General features: G+C 40.0%; 1 protein-coding gene across 2 annotated transcripts in view; it reads left to right on the forward strand.

Annotated features, from left to right (window-relative positions):
* Positions 1-15350, forward strand: part of mamdc2a (MAM domain containing 2a) — a 30129-nt gene that overhangs the window by 6852 nt on the left and 7927 nt on the right. Inside the window, exons 2-8 of one of the 2 annotated variants that reach the window (XM_030060429.1) lie at positions 7684-7780; positions 7857-7934; positions 10504-10588; positions 11139-11276; positions 11910-12166; positions 13367-13460; positions 14473-14619. In XM_030060429.1, the coding sequence (XP_029916289.1) occupies positions 7684-7780; positions 7857-7934; positions 10504-10588; positions 11139-11276; positions 11910-12166; positions 13367-13460; positions 14473-14619 (896 nt within the window). Of the gene's footprint in view, positions 1-7683; positions 7935-10503; positions 10589-11138; positions 11277-11909; positions 12167-13366; positions 13461-14472; positions 14620-15350 lie in introns of both variants that reach the window. The other variant, XM_030060427.1, reaches the window with a different exon arrangement.

Consider the following 15350-nt stretch of genomic DNA (forward strand, 5'->3'; position numbering starts at 1 on the left):
GGCTCAATTTCTGTACCTCGTAGCGTAGAGAAAAGACAATATTTGCACACTAACTTCTCTTCCTGATTTATGCTGTTATCAGTTGTTCTGACCAACTAGCTGTCTTCTTTTATTTGCATAGTGCTCAGCAGTGTCTGCATACTGTCTTCTGTAGTTTTAGATATCAGTTCCACTTGACAATGGCACTGACACTGTTGATGAGCAACACTGTGTTCCTCTTAGTGCCAATCTTTATATCAGACTCTTTATTTATTTACAAAAGGTAGGGCTGTCTGCATTAGCAGCTGCTTGTGGTTGGTGATACACACACTGAAGCCACCAGGGAAATGTCTCTTTTTGTTTTTTTTCTCCAACTTAGGCATTCTCATATAAATAATGGAATGACAAGCATGCATACTCTATGCATGCTTGCATTTGCATGCAAATCAGTTTTTACTACAGGCATTTCATGGATATCTGTGGTTAACTGTAGGAGTTAAATCCATTACATCCATTTTGAGAAATGTGATATTATTTCACTTTGTAGGACAGTAGTGGTGCTATCTTCCTCTCATTGTTACTGAGTGCTGGATGCTGGCTGGATGCTCCAAAAGACAGTTGAACAGCACATAACAACATTTGAAACTTAAGTACACATACAACTGCTGAGTGCACCTGGATGATAGTTTTATGTGTCTATGTTCCCTGTTGTCAATATCTGTAAAAGATCCGGTAGCTTCTGGATTTCCTGTATTGCTCGGCACCAGAGCAGGAGTAGCCACCACCACAGATACAGACACCACAGAGACAGAGACAGAGGTAGATCACTTTAATTTTGCTAGCGTTTGTTTTCTTCGCTGAAACAGAGTTGCTACCTTAGGCTAGCTATGTTGTGGTTAGCTTCTTTATTTCCTCCGCTCCCCTGTATCGCACGTAATTCATACTTTTAGTATGAGTATGAAGCACAAGCAAACCATTAACATTATGCATAAATGGGGAATTGCATGTGTGCATATACACTGCTTACAAAGCGGATTATTTTTACTCTTTTGTGTGCACATAACCTTAGTGTGGAAGCACAGTTTTATACCAGGCCTCAGGTCCTGTAAAATTACCTCATATAACTTGGCATTTTTATGACCACAGAGACCAATCATCAGACCCAGTGACTCTCATTAGATGGCTGCCCATACTATTATAGCTACATGTTTACATGGTAACAGACAGTGTGGGTTGACGACTTCCTTTGTCCTTAATCCGAATGTAAATCTGTCATGCTGGGGGAAAAAGGCTCATGGATTCATGAGACTGCATTACTTTTTCCACTGCTCAGTGCTTCAGTAATACAAGTTTTGCTGATCTCACTTTCAGGAGGCAGACTACTTACTGTTTTATCTATCTGTCTATATAATGTTTTGTTAGGGAGGCTCCCACAGTGGGGAGGCTACTTACCTATTTTTTTTGTGTGTGTATATATACACATATAAATGGAATAATATCACATATATATGGAATAACATCACATTTTCCGATACAGATGAACTATGCCTTTACAAAGTGGAAATATTGACATACACGTTGTGGTACCTTTCTTGTTGACAGTGTCCTCTGTGTTCTATGCTTTCACTTGAATCATCAGGGACTTTCACTGTGCTAATCTCCTTCAGCCCACCAACAATACAGCGTTCAGTTCCTGTCTGGGGGTGCATCTCCTCACTCGTAATCGTGCGTGTGACTGGGCCTTTCTCTATTCCTACCACATGATTGGCTGTTTTTCTGTCATTTGTTCCAGTCATGAAATGTAATTATGTTGAAATTTATTGACATTAATTGAATGCCATTGCTGTTGAATGTCATTGTTGTTACAAGTTTGAATGTCATTGCTGGCTTCAGCGACATGGGTTACAGTAATGTCCCACAAGCAAATCCCACAAAGGAATAATTACTACCACCAACACCACACACACACATTGTCCATTGTCAGAAGCTCTGAGATGTGGGATGCTCCGAGCGAGTGACCCACATCACAGCACATTCTCAAGGCCAAAAATGCAAGGCAGTATTACTGTGCATAATGATATCATATCTCTTCCCTAGATACTATATTTCTGTTGGATCAGTGACCTGACGAGCTACTTCTGCCGTAAAAATAAGAATTTATTCTTTACCGGCTCAATTACAGGCCCCTGTAAGCTGTGCTAGAGCCCTGTCATTATTGTTGCAGGTCCTACAGAACTTTTTCACAGCAATAATTTTGGCATGAAATAGCAGAGTAAGCACAGGTGTTGCGAAGAATTTTAACTTTTGGACTTTCCAGTCTGATAAGAATCAAAATTACAGTTGTGAAATCACCCCCTCGCACCCCTCACCCCCTTGAAATTGGTGCTGTTTGTAGTAATGCCATATTAGATACAGTGGCAACAACACTGCAAAAACGCAAAATCTTACCAAGATTATTTGTCTTATTTCAAGTCAAAAATGTTTTATTTCTAGTCAAAATATCTCATTACACTTAAATAAGACATGATCACCTCGGAAGTAACTTGTTTTTAGACAATTGTCTCTTGTTTCAAGTGAAAATTCACTTGAAACAAGTGAAAATTTGCTTGTTTCATTGGCAAAATTTGCCAGTGGAAAAAGTGAAAATTCACTTGAAATAAGTGAAAATTTGCTAGAAACAAGAAACAAATTTTGCCAATGAAACAAGCAAATTTTCACTTGAAACAAGAGACAATTGTCTAAAAACTTCTGAGGTGATCATGTCTTATTTTAAGTGTAATGAGATATTTTGACTAGTAATAAGACATTTTTGACTTGAAATAAGACAAATAATCTTGGTAAGATTTTGAGTTTTTGCAGTGAAAATGAAACTGTTCACTCATTTTTCTCTATCAGTTCAAACAATAGAGGGCTACCTGCTGAACTGACAACACGCATCAGACATCAGACGCATGTCCGACTACAAAACCAATCAGTGTCAAGTACAGGGAGACACAGCCCATGTAGGTGATAACGACAGCATGTAGGTTTGTCAGGTCAGATTCTTTAGTGCGCTCACATAATTGCAATGTGAGGCCAAAACAACCCGGATCAAATGAATACAATTTAACAAAAACATGAACCTTGGTTTGCACTGTCAGGTGGGAAAAGGTCCAAAGTGCACCAAAGCCTTTCCAGTAAGCCAGCATGCTCTTGCCCTGTTAGACCTAAATAGAACACAGCCATAATTAATGCTATTAGTAACACCTGGGTTTACCCTGCTATTTGTGCTGCTGTGAAAAGGGTCTATAGGTTGCCCAGCAAAACCGATTAAAGTCCTCCATTACTTAATGTCCTTATAACTGTTCATACTTAAGCAGGCACAGTAGTAATTATGAGGGATTGTTCATCCACATGAAATGATCTGAAAATCCATTTGTGTTACGTTATGAGCTGAAAGAATTACAGGACGTTCCAGCACATTACCAGTACATGCTAACATCTCTAACATCATGTTTTAAATATACCCAATGCAACATATTACATTCAAAAGTTCAGCTCTACCATGCATAGGGATGCATGCTTTCAGTTTTTAAAAAGCTTTGACACACTGTTTCAACACACACTTCAAGAGTTTCAGCAGCTTCTATTTCAAATGGGCTTGGATTGTCAGAGCGCTGGGAGTAGCTGGAGGAAAGCTACACCTAAATGAATGAGAACAGGGTACGATGGAGAGAAGAGGAGATTTTGTAGTGTAGAAAAGAGGTTAGAATGTTGCTACTATAACTTTGCACCTGAAGTTGTCACTAAATTTAACTCAGGCTTGGCCAGGAGAACTTATAAACAAGCTAGACGAGATGTTTTGGACTTTCCCACATGGTGGTCTCTGAAACAGCAGCTCTCCAGCTCTCTCAATCCATCCTTGTCTTTGTGTTTATCCTATTTCGGCCCGACCTAATGTCTTTGTCTCTGATGTCTCTGTTTAGTGAATATAAGCACGTCGAACATCCATCCTGGCTTTAACCACAAACACCGCCTCGATTTCTTTTTTTGGTGCAGCCTCCTCAGCACAAGACCACATTGCCGTGGAAACCAAACAGAAAACACTGCCGTGGTCCCGTCTAGTTCTCTTTTTTTTAACGACCCTATTTATCGCCGCATTGGGTGTAGTCCATCTGCATCTCCAGCGTTGTGCTGGTGGCTGGAACTCCATCCATTTCAGTCTGGGTTAGTGGTTTCCTGCACACTGCACAGGTTCTCTCCTGGCGCTTCTGTTCTTAGCGCACTAGATGTAGAGCTGAGTTTCAAGTGTCATAAGGAGTTTGCAGTCAACTAGCTGCAGTTTGTATACACCGACACTCAAGACCCCTGGGTTTGGCTGAAAGAATGATGGCACACACAATTTACACTACCCACACTTATCTTAACAGCGGTAACGTAAACTTGGCAGACAGATCATCATAAACAAATGTAGCTGTTTTTGGAAGCATTGTGAACTGCTGCACAGAGTAATGTTAGACCTTGTGCAGACAGGGCAAAAAAGAAGACAAGAAGGGAGTTGGGTGGAATGTCTGGCTTGGTATGTGGAATCTGATGACACACTTCTTCAGGGCTGAGGATCAAACTTCACTACCTCTTGGGTATAAATCAAATCCCGTCAACACTACCAAGCAACAATAATGTGAAATGCTCTGTGCCAACTTTTGATACTTGATTTTTCAACTGCATTTTCCCTTTCAATTACGCGCATTATCGGAGTAATCAGTTTTGTCATTGATCTTCTCAAAGCTAATTATAGCTCCTATAATTAGGAAGGGGATATGGATTCACCCCGTAGAAGCGAGTGACTGTTAATTCAAATCCGGAGTCGCTGTGCTCATTTATGACCACTGGAGCAAGAGCCTTATTGATTTGAGAAGGGTCCAGCAACAGACTGAAGACCCTAGAAACCTCAAGGTTGACTAACCGTAACTATTTCTTAGTGCATCCTGCGGAGAATGAGTCCTTGTAGTGGCCATTGCTTGAGGTCTTAGCGTGTGCTGCTAGGCCTTGGTGATTGATTTTAGTGACCCCATGATCAGTGCAAACCTTCAATTTGTGTACAAGAGTGTTCCTGTAGTTTTATTTGAATCTTTTTGATGTGCACAGTAATGACCCCTAAAGGAAGAGCCCTCTTGCTTTTGGTAACCCATGACCTTTCAGCACTTCCCTCCTTGGATGGGTATCATTAAGATTTTATAGATACTACTTCTCTTATTGATACTGCCTATTAGTTCAGTACTTTATTGATCTTTTTGTTTTTTGCATAAAAATAAGGAGTGGCAAATGACAGAGACAATGACAGTCGGTTTAGAAATCACATGTTCGAGTTCCACGTGAAATTTCAGAGTCACATAAACAAAATCTCAACCAACCATGCTCTAAACAAATGTGCATTTTATAAACTAACTTTTCAGATTCAAACGCAAACATTCTATATCCTATATCCAAAGCTATGTGCTTTGTGTTTTTTTTCTTTGTGCCTTTCTGTGACATCGCCACCATTCTCGCAACCTTGTCCAAGCAGGCTCATTTCGATGTTTAAAATGACGGCCAACACCAACCTACTGAGTGCGCCATCAGCATATTTGTTGGTCAAAAAGCACAGCTAGGGAGAGCGCTGTCCCTCCCCTCGCAGATCAGAGAGTATAGAATGTAAACATGTAACATCAAACATAATCGCTTAATGACTGCAGCTTCTTCATCATAAGGTGTGGTTAGGAATTTGAAAAGCCACCTATGTGAATGAATTAATGTTACATAAATACCGATATAAGCACTGTTCTGCAGTTCTCGATGTCCATCCCTACCACTGTCAAGCCAAAATCATTTCAGGGATAAACCTTGCTGTCATTCACAGTGCATATTTAGTTTATGTTGCTGCATTGATTTACTCGCATTGGGAAATTAACAGCATGCATACCTTGTGCATATGGACACTGGCTTTATGTTAGACATACAGACTTGAAACTCATACCAGCAATCTTGCTTTAGTACACCTCAGAGTAAAATATATATTGTTTGACAATATATAGTTTACTCTGAAAGTACATTCTCTTCACACCCTCATCGGCATGATGTCTACCCAACATCAAACAAACCAGTGACTGATTAGATTGTATTTACCCGTGCAAAGTTTTTTTTCATTTCTCATTAGAAATGAGAAATGGAAAAAAACTGAAAAAGTAATGTCCTCCCTAAATTGTCCCAATGTAGTCTGGAGATTGTTTTAAATTCAAGCCTCCATTGTAAAACTCAAATAGAATGCCTACATCACACTGTGTAGGCAAGTTGTCTTTGCCGACATTCAGCTGATTTTTTCATCTTAGGCGTACTGCTTAAATTGGGCTGACGTGTGTGTGTACTTTCTGGGTAGTGTACTGTGCTGAAGGCATCATCCCAGTCTTTGAACATGGCTTGAACCTGAGTGGTTCAGCCAACTCAGTGCCAAACTATTGCATTGTTGTTGGCCCTTATTTCATGGGTAACTTAACTGTGGTGGAAGTGGAGGGATGCATACAAGATAACTGGACTACCTTAAACTGCAGGGTAGTGAAGCCTCTGGCCAGAAACTTTTAGGAGGCCTGTCTGAGGGACTGCTGGTTACCCACTACAGACACTGATGGTGTTAGTGATGGTGTCTTAATATTCAGTCGTTCTGTAAAACTCTTCCTGCTGCCTTTAACAACACTCTTACAGTTGATCCACTGAAAGTCAGGATAACTGTCCACTTTTAATCGAAGCTTCCCTCTCCAACTATTCCTGTTTTCATCAGCCCAGGTTAAATCATTACTTCTGAAATTCTCATTGAAATTTTCTTTGTGGTAATAAGGACGCACTCTTTCTGTTTTTCATTTACAGATCTCCCAAACTGACTTACCTCATTTGAGTTTCCTGATTTCCCGTCTCCTCTTATGACTAAGTAGTGACTTTAACATCCACAGTTTGCTGCTGTTTCCATTCCCTGGCCTCTGATTTCATGAATCTTTTGTGAGTCATTGGTATAATTCATTAAACGGGCATCTGTTTCCATGCCCAGTAACAGCTGATTGCTATGTGTCTGACCGCAAAGGGCTTGTTTTCAAAGCTCTGTTTCCTTTCCACTCTCCTAATCCCTGTACATTGGTCCACCCTTGTTTTTTTTGTTTTTTTTTAATTCCACCTCTGTGTGTAGATTCTCTGTTGCCTGAGACAGAGGAACTTTATCAGTAACTGCTGCCCATCCCTGACTTTGTTGTTAGAAGAAACACTCCTAAAGCCCAGCCACAGTTAAATGAACATATTTATTTTGTTCACAATCATCACTTAATGTAACACAGTTAATTAAATAAAAATTAATTGGCATTGCTCCCCAGAGTGCACTGTTTTTGTTTTTTTTTTTAGCTTCAATAACAGAAAGCACTACTGTTACACAGCAGTGAAACACCTTAGATACATCACCAGTCCATCCCAGGCAAAAAAAACACACACGCTCTCAAACCTATGGGCAATTTCTTTGGACTGTGGGAGGCAAATGCAGCAAATGGAGCAAACTCACTCAAACCTTTGGAAAACATATAAACACCACAAGAAGGCAGTGTCACCACTACTTTAATATGAAAAAATGACAGCAGAATATTATAGTATCTGTCAATTTTCTGTCCCTCACATACATTACAGTAATATATCTCCACTTCTTTATCCTAGGGCGTTTGATAACAGTGGACTCGGCCCTCTTAAAAGAGCAGGATCGGGCAGTTCTGGTCAGTCCAGTTCTGGAGCAGCGGGAATGGAGCTGTCTAAGGTTAGTGCACCAGATCACCGGTGGCGGTACCTTGACACTCCACTTCAGACCTGACAGTGATAACTTTGACTACCAGCTGTGGACTACCAACAAAGTGTCTGATAGCTGGCTCATCGCAAGCGTGGACCTGCCCAATACCACCAGCCCCTACCAGGTATGCAGCAAACATGAGCAAACTTGGGCAAAAGTTAGAATACACACCAAGAAATGACCTATTTATGGAAGAAAATTGTCACATTTTGTTTAGTTCATCTAAATTTAAGGAAACATTACCCTCCTTAAGTACAGAGTGGGTTTGAGGCCAAGGCCCACACAAGCTATAATAGAAGCTATGATGTAATCCACATACTCTTGCTCTATTTAACTTAATAGCTCCTTTAGCTTTTACCACAGCACTACCCTCTCAGAGTACCAGTTTTCAAGGGGAACTAGGGCATTATGTAAAATGACTGATGACACCTGAGAAAGAATAAACAGTGTACATTAGGGTATTAACTTAAAACCCCTAAATGGAGACTGTTATGTAAATTTAAGGTTGCTCCACAGGCCATGCCAGAACTCCCTCAGTGGGCATGACAGAAATGTTTGCTGGATTGCATAGTCACCTCATATTACTAAAATATGGCAGACAGACTAGTGACAGGCTGGTGTTAATGCCTCCAGAATTAGGTGCTTGGATTATTTGGTAAATTCCAAGACATTGATTGGAGAGGCCATATGTCACCAGGCAGATATTAATAAATTTAAGGTTGGTCGGCTGAGAGTTCACTGATTGGGCAAGAGGTCCATAATTTACAAAAACACAGGGGGGTTCATTTGATTTGCCAGTGATGTTTACCATAGTTGAGAAGTTTGTTTCGAGTGACAGTGAAATAAATCGATACAGTGACTTTTTCACCATGTTAGCTCCTTATTGTGATGGACCCTAAGTTAACACTGTATGGCCAGGACATTTACAAGATATTTTTCTTGTATCTTGAATAAAAATCCCAACATGTTCACTGTCTGTGGAATGGTGTAGTTTTAGTGGTCACTGCATGGTGTACCAATTATGGCTAACCAGTATATCAATATTATAATGACATCATGATATAACTAGAAATGGTCTGCGTTTTTGCATATCGTAATATGGAGACATGGCATATGTGTTGTCTTGTCCTTGTTTTAAAGGCTACATTACAGTAAAGGGACACAATTTAATGAACTTATCAAACTGTTTCAGTAGTTGTATTATTTGCCTCCATTTGCTTGGTCATCATGTCTACATTGCTAATGACTGTTGACTAACAAAAATGTCCTTGTGTAAATTTTTGGGGAAAGCGCCAATGCTCCTCCCTACAATATTGTCACAATATCAATATTGGGATATTCGGTCAAAAATACTGTGATATCTCATACTGCCCAGCCCTTGTACCCATAGACTTATACATGATGTACAAGTAACCACTTCATGCAGCCTAAACTCATTGGATGGCAATCAGACAGCTGAGGGGCCAAATATAAATGGGTCCAAGATGTATCTGGGCTAGATTTAAATTGAAGCCTCATATGTCACATAGGTATTATGTGCAGCTATGTCACTAGTGCATAGACGGAAGAGAGAGGTTTCCTCGATGGCTGCCTTCAGAATGAAGATGCATGTTTGGAGTGGAAACAAGATGCATGCTGTCCATTTCGGCCAAAAACACAATACAAGCATTATGTTTTCCCACCAGTGTTGGTGCTGCTCTCTTATCTGAATGCCTCGTCGGACTGCCCTGCCACCTCCTGCACTGTAGCAGGCACTCGAACATGTGGCACCCACTTCTGCCTTTAAAGATATGCAATTGCAAAAGATTTTGTATGTTTTCCAGAGAGAAGGTGCATGAATTAACAAGTGTAAATGGGTTTATGCATTAACGTTCCAATCAGTAATACTATAGGGCTGGGCAATATGGACAAAATCAAATACCAAAATATTTTTGACCAAATACCTCGATATGATTACTGTGACGATATTGTCAGGATGACTGTTGGTGTTTCCACAAAATATTTCCACAACAGATTTGTAATAAACAATCATTTGTAATGTGGATATTGTGACCAAGCAGGTAGGGGGCAGCAACAGAACAGCTACAACAGTCTAACAAGTCAAGATCTTTAAAATCAGGACAAAACAACACTTATATCTCATGACCATATTACAGTATCTAAAATTCCAAGAGATATCTAGTCTTATATCATGATATCAATATAATATCAATACAATGCCTAGCCCCAAGTAAAACCATCAAAGATTCTTGTCCTTTCCTCTGCCCCAGTGTGGCAACATGTTATGGTTTTGAAAAGTCTGCTTTTGGTCTGCTTGGCTGTGTTTCAGTGGCTTAAATGTATTCATTTTGTGTGTTCTAGGATCTGTGAACCTCAGAATTATGTACAAAACAGTTTATAGTGCATTGCTCCATCAACTCCACCCAGTATGCAATGGGCTTCACAGCTACTTTCCATATTTGCAGTGGTCCAACCTGCCCCATAATACACAGGCCTTCCCTGCATTTTGTCCCACCCCATAATCCTGTTTGTACTGGAAACCTCATATACAGAGCCTTGCCTCTGTAATTGCGGAGACGAGGAAATCATATCAAAATGTCTTTTCATTGTGACTGTAAAACAGAACTCTAATGCCCTTTGTTTTGTGTGATGTGATGACAAATTTGTCTTTGAGCTTATCTTTCTTTCCATAGCTTTTGTTGGACGGCCAGCCTGAACGTGGCCTGGGCAACAGTGTGGCCATCTTCGAAATTCACATAGTTCCTGGTTACTGCATAGGTCAGTTTACACACCATATCATCTGCTAGAAGAAACCTTTTACCTTTTGATGAATAGTCTAATGTGACACTCTTGTATATTTCTTGATTCAATAAATATTTGTGACAGGCATCTGAACGCAGCCTGAGGCTTTCCCAAGCATTTGAACAAAAGAAATCTGACACCAATATCTCTGATCTGGCATTTCAATATGACATGATAATAATGATAAATAGAGTTTTCTTGTAATTTTTATTTATTTATTTATTTATTTATTTTTCATATTTCAAGGCAGTTTTTGCTAATTTCTGGTCATTGTCTTTTTCCCCTAATTTTCTGGTAATTTCTTTTTTTTTTTTTTTTATTTAATATTTATCTATTATTTTTGTTGAGATTTTTTACTAATGTTCTGGTAATTTTTGCTAATGCGGTCATTGACTTTATTCCCTCATGTTTTTGAAAGAAATCAAATGAATTTGGTCAGGTTTCATAGACTCTGTGGTCTAACATGAAGATTGATGTTGGATGTAAAAGCGCTTTGTGTGCTTGTGTTTGCTGTTGCTGTTACCAGAATGCAATTTTGAGGAGCATCACCTGTGTGGCTATAGTAACAACTGGAACCCAAACGTCAACTGGTACGTCGGAGGGAGTCTGCCCATAGACCCTCAGGCTAACCAGCTTGACAATCACACCAGCAGCAGCCAGAGAGGTACATGCATGTGTGTACATGCAGCCAAACCCTTTTTGCCTACGCTATCGATACCATGCACCATGCACACACAGGTTTTTATTTCAGTATTAATATTTATAATCAAGCAGACACCACAGCAGATAATTTCACTGATGAAAGCATGATTACACTGATGAGGATATATATTGATGACATATGTGCTATTTTAAAGGAATAGTCCACCCATTTTGAAAAATTACTTGGCAGCTTTCATTTAGTACTCTGGAGAAAGTTGTCATTTTTGTCCTCCAACATGTGTACATGTGCTCAGTGAAGACAACAAACAATAGCAAACTCAAGCAATCTATTTCTGTCTCTGTGGTGGCTGCTGCTCCTCGGGTGTGGAGTGAAGCAGGAAGTGCAGAAGTTACTTGATCTTTCAGGATCTTAACAGGAAAAATACAGTTATAAACATGATGTTTGTAAAGTGATGTTAAACCTTCGTTGAGTGGATTATGTTGGTTATTTTTAAGAATGTTAGCTGGGGGGAAGTAAAAATGATAAAAACTTTTCAAATGGATGAATTGTGCCGTTTAAGCAGCAGATGCACTTTTACATTGATCTATCTATAGCTCTACAGCTGTAGCTCATCTGTCGTTTCCACTGCTCCAGGCCAGTACATGTATGTGGACTCAGTGTACGCCAGACACTTCCAGGAAGTAGCCAAGCTGACCTCACCCATGACCACAGTGCCCATGGCCGGATGCTTGTCCTTCTATTACTTGCGGGACCAGGAAAGGGGAAACATCTTCTCTGTTTTTACCAGAGATCAGCTGGGCCACTATGAGGAGATCTGGAGGCCAGACGTGTATGCCACCACCGGCTGGACACATGTCAGCGTGGACATCAAGGCCCCACACCCCCTGGAGGTCAGTGCTGGAACTGGCCGTGATGCTGCAAACAGGGCTGTATGTTGTGTGAATCACTCATTGTGGGCCTGCCTACTGCATATGCACATTATATATATTTGGGAAGCATGATCAAGTGGCCACTAATCATCAGCCATCAAGCAATTATCAGTCCCGGCCGGTTGCCAGAGCCATTTTTCAGAATTCAGGACATCGGCATTGTAATTGTGATGCACATGATGGCTGACACAAAAACAACTCAGAAGACAAGTGAGCGGGGCAGCACTTCTGATGATATGGTTACAATGTTTTTACAATGTTACAAAGTTTTTTTTTTTGTTTTTTTTTTGTAGGAATGTAATAACAGTAATTAAACATCCAGGGTTTGTGCTGGCACTTCTAATACTTTACTCTAATACTTTATTAATTTTGACACTGCAGTTTTCAAATTTATTACAAATGAATACCCTAATTATTTTACATCTGAAAAATCAGTATTTTTCAATCCCTATTCAAGGTCAGTGGTGAAACAGTGGCTAATTACTACTTCAGCTGCCTGGATATGTTATAGGGCTACATGTTATTTAGGCTTATAAGCCCTTTGAGAGAAGTTATATAGGCTATAGGCTTTTCATTTTTAAATTCAAAGAGTTAGAACCCACTTTGCACAGCAGTTTAACCGGCAGTTTTACATGAAGTCATACACAGCAACAACAGCTGCTGTCTGATGCATTGATGTCTGTAGCTGGCAAGAGCAAACACTCACTCCTTTGTAGGTTTCCACTGCACTTTCAAAATGAATACTCTCGCCTGTGACTCCACCATTTCCTTAATGGTTTCCAGCCAGTCCGCCTCCCACAGCCTGGTGCTGTCACTGTGGAAAGAGACTTACACAACATTACTAACTGGGTCAGTTCATCTATTTGTCCAACAGAGCCAAGGCTTGTAAAGAGCTTTTCCATCATCAGGCGCACCACCGACTAACCCAGATTCCTGAATTTTAAACCTAGTAGCACTGTTTGTGGACACACTATGGCCTCGGGGATCAAGTGTTCAAATGTAGAAGTCAGGATTGATTCTGCCGTACATTACCACAGTATATCTGATGCTATTAATGGTGCATGGTCTTAATATAAACTGCTCTAAATCACATATTTTTCATGACCCGTCAATGTGTGTATGCATGTACGCATGTGGGTGTGTGTCTGTATATTTTAACAGGTGGTGTATGAGGTTGCTTTTAACAGTGCCAGAGGTGGATACGTGGCCATAGATGACATCTCCTTTTCCCCTGAATTCTGCCACACTGAGACAGGTGAGGGTAGACATCTGGGGCCTTGAATTTGTTGTCGTTTGACACAATAAAATCATAAGATTGAAACCAGGCAGCTTAGACCCACGTGTGTGTGTGTGTCTGCATTTATGTGTGTCTCATAAACACTCAATTAACCATGATGCTGTGTGCTACTTTTAGTTAAAGTGGTCCTCTGAGTTCAGAAGAGGCTCCGTCTCCCGTAGGATGATGGAAGTCATTTCTGACCATGGTCATTGTTCTTGACTGCCAGTCCCGCACCATGCTGATGTTGCCATCAGCTGGACCTTCTTTCCAGGAGAAGGAGTGCCTTCCTCCCTCCTTTAGAAAACCTTCATCCAGAGGCCTGCTTTCACTTGTTAGTAAAGTCAGTATTGTAGGAGTCGGAGCTGATCCTCCATAGTGCCTCTGGATGCCAATGTTCATGTCAACAAGGGCTTTCATGTTCTCTGTCACCAGCATTTCAGCTAGGTTGTTGGTGCTAAATTTATTTGTTAGAGACTGGAGCCTAACAGTCTCTTGATTCCTGATATGATGATTCCTGTCTCTCTGGTAAGACTCATCTCCTCTCATCTGTGAAACTGTATCAGAGTCTGTAGGATTACAAGAGAGTACATTAAGAGTGAGATCATCATCTAGTGGAGATTACAAATTATTGCATATTTCAGGTTCCAGTTGTGTAGGGGCTTAGAGAGCCTTTATCCTGATGATTGATCCTGTTTATTGGGTCTTTTTTCTGTGTTTGTCTTTTGTTGCAGTGTGATGTGTGTCTGTGTGTGCTGATTTGGGTTGGACAGGCCTTCCATGTCTGACCATTTTGAATTGTGTCGGCTACCTTGTCTAGAAAGCACAGTATGTCTCTCTGTGGTTTCTCTAAGTTATAGGTCTCCTGCTTTGAACCTGTATTTACATTGTTTCATATTATGGTGATCAACTGTTTTACAGGATCAATGCAGTATATTAATATGTACAAAAAGGAGGGTTGGTACTGGAAGTATTGTGTTCTTTGTTCCAGAGCCAACCGTTGACCCCTCTATCGCCAACTGTGACTTTGAGAGTGGATTCTGTCGGTACTATGAGGAGAGAGTGGACAGCAAGGCATGGAGCAGAGTCTCAGTCAAGCCCAATGCCTACAGAATAGGAGACCATACCACAGGAACAGGTAAGTTAATACTTGTATTAGATTAACATGTTCACATATTTAAATAAATGTTTTACTCAATGTTCTTATCTGCTCTAAAATGGAAATTTCATCCCAGATCACATTGATGATTAATGTGTTTATATTACAGGAGCATTATAGTTAACTTTACAAAAATTAAAATGAAATTCCTCGATATTCCACAGCATTTCTTTGTACTTACTTGTACATGTTTGGGGTCGGTCATTATTGATCATTTTACTACTTAGTACTAAGGTGTACGTTCAGTTTGAAACTCATAATTTTAAAATGCCAGTTAAAAAAAATAAATGTATCTATGCAGCATGCAAAATTTAATAATCCAATTTGCATTTGAATTTCTATGCATTAATGTGGACATGTGAAAAGGCCACTATACATTTCATCTCAAAGAAAGCTTTGTGGTTAACAATAGTCAGCTGATTAAGTTTGATCAGACAAATCCATTGCTTCTGTTTGCAGTTTCAGTTCCTCAGTCTCACACTGTTTGCAACCAAATGAAACAATGCTTGCATGTTTTTTCATTATCATGGTCAGATTTCAGGAATGATGCAAATTTTATCTACCAAATACGATTCTTTTGACTCCACTTCAAACTTTGACATTGCAACTATTATGGGTTAGACTGCCGTGAGAAATCTCTAAGGTAGTTGAATAATAGTCAATAATTAACAATAGTCACTTTTTGTCATCAGACGCTCAGGCAGAGTAAA

The sequence above is a fragment of the Myripristis murdjan genome, chromosome 9, assembly GCF_902150065.1.
Source record: "Myripristis murdjan chromosome 9, fMyrMur1.1, whole genome shotgun sequence".
NCBI lineage: Eukaryota > Metazoa > Chordata > Actinopteri > Holocentriformes > Holocentridae > Myripristis > Myripristis murdjan.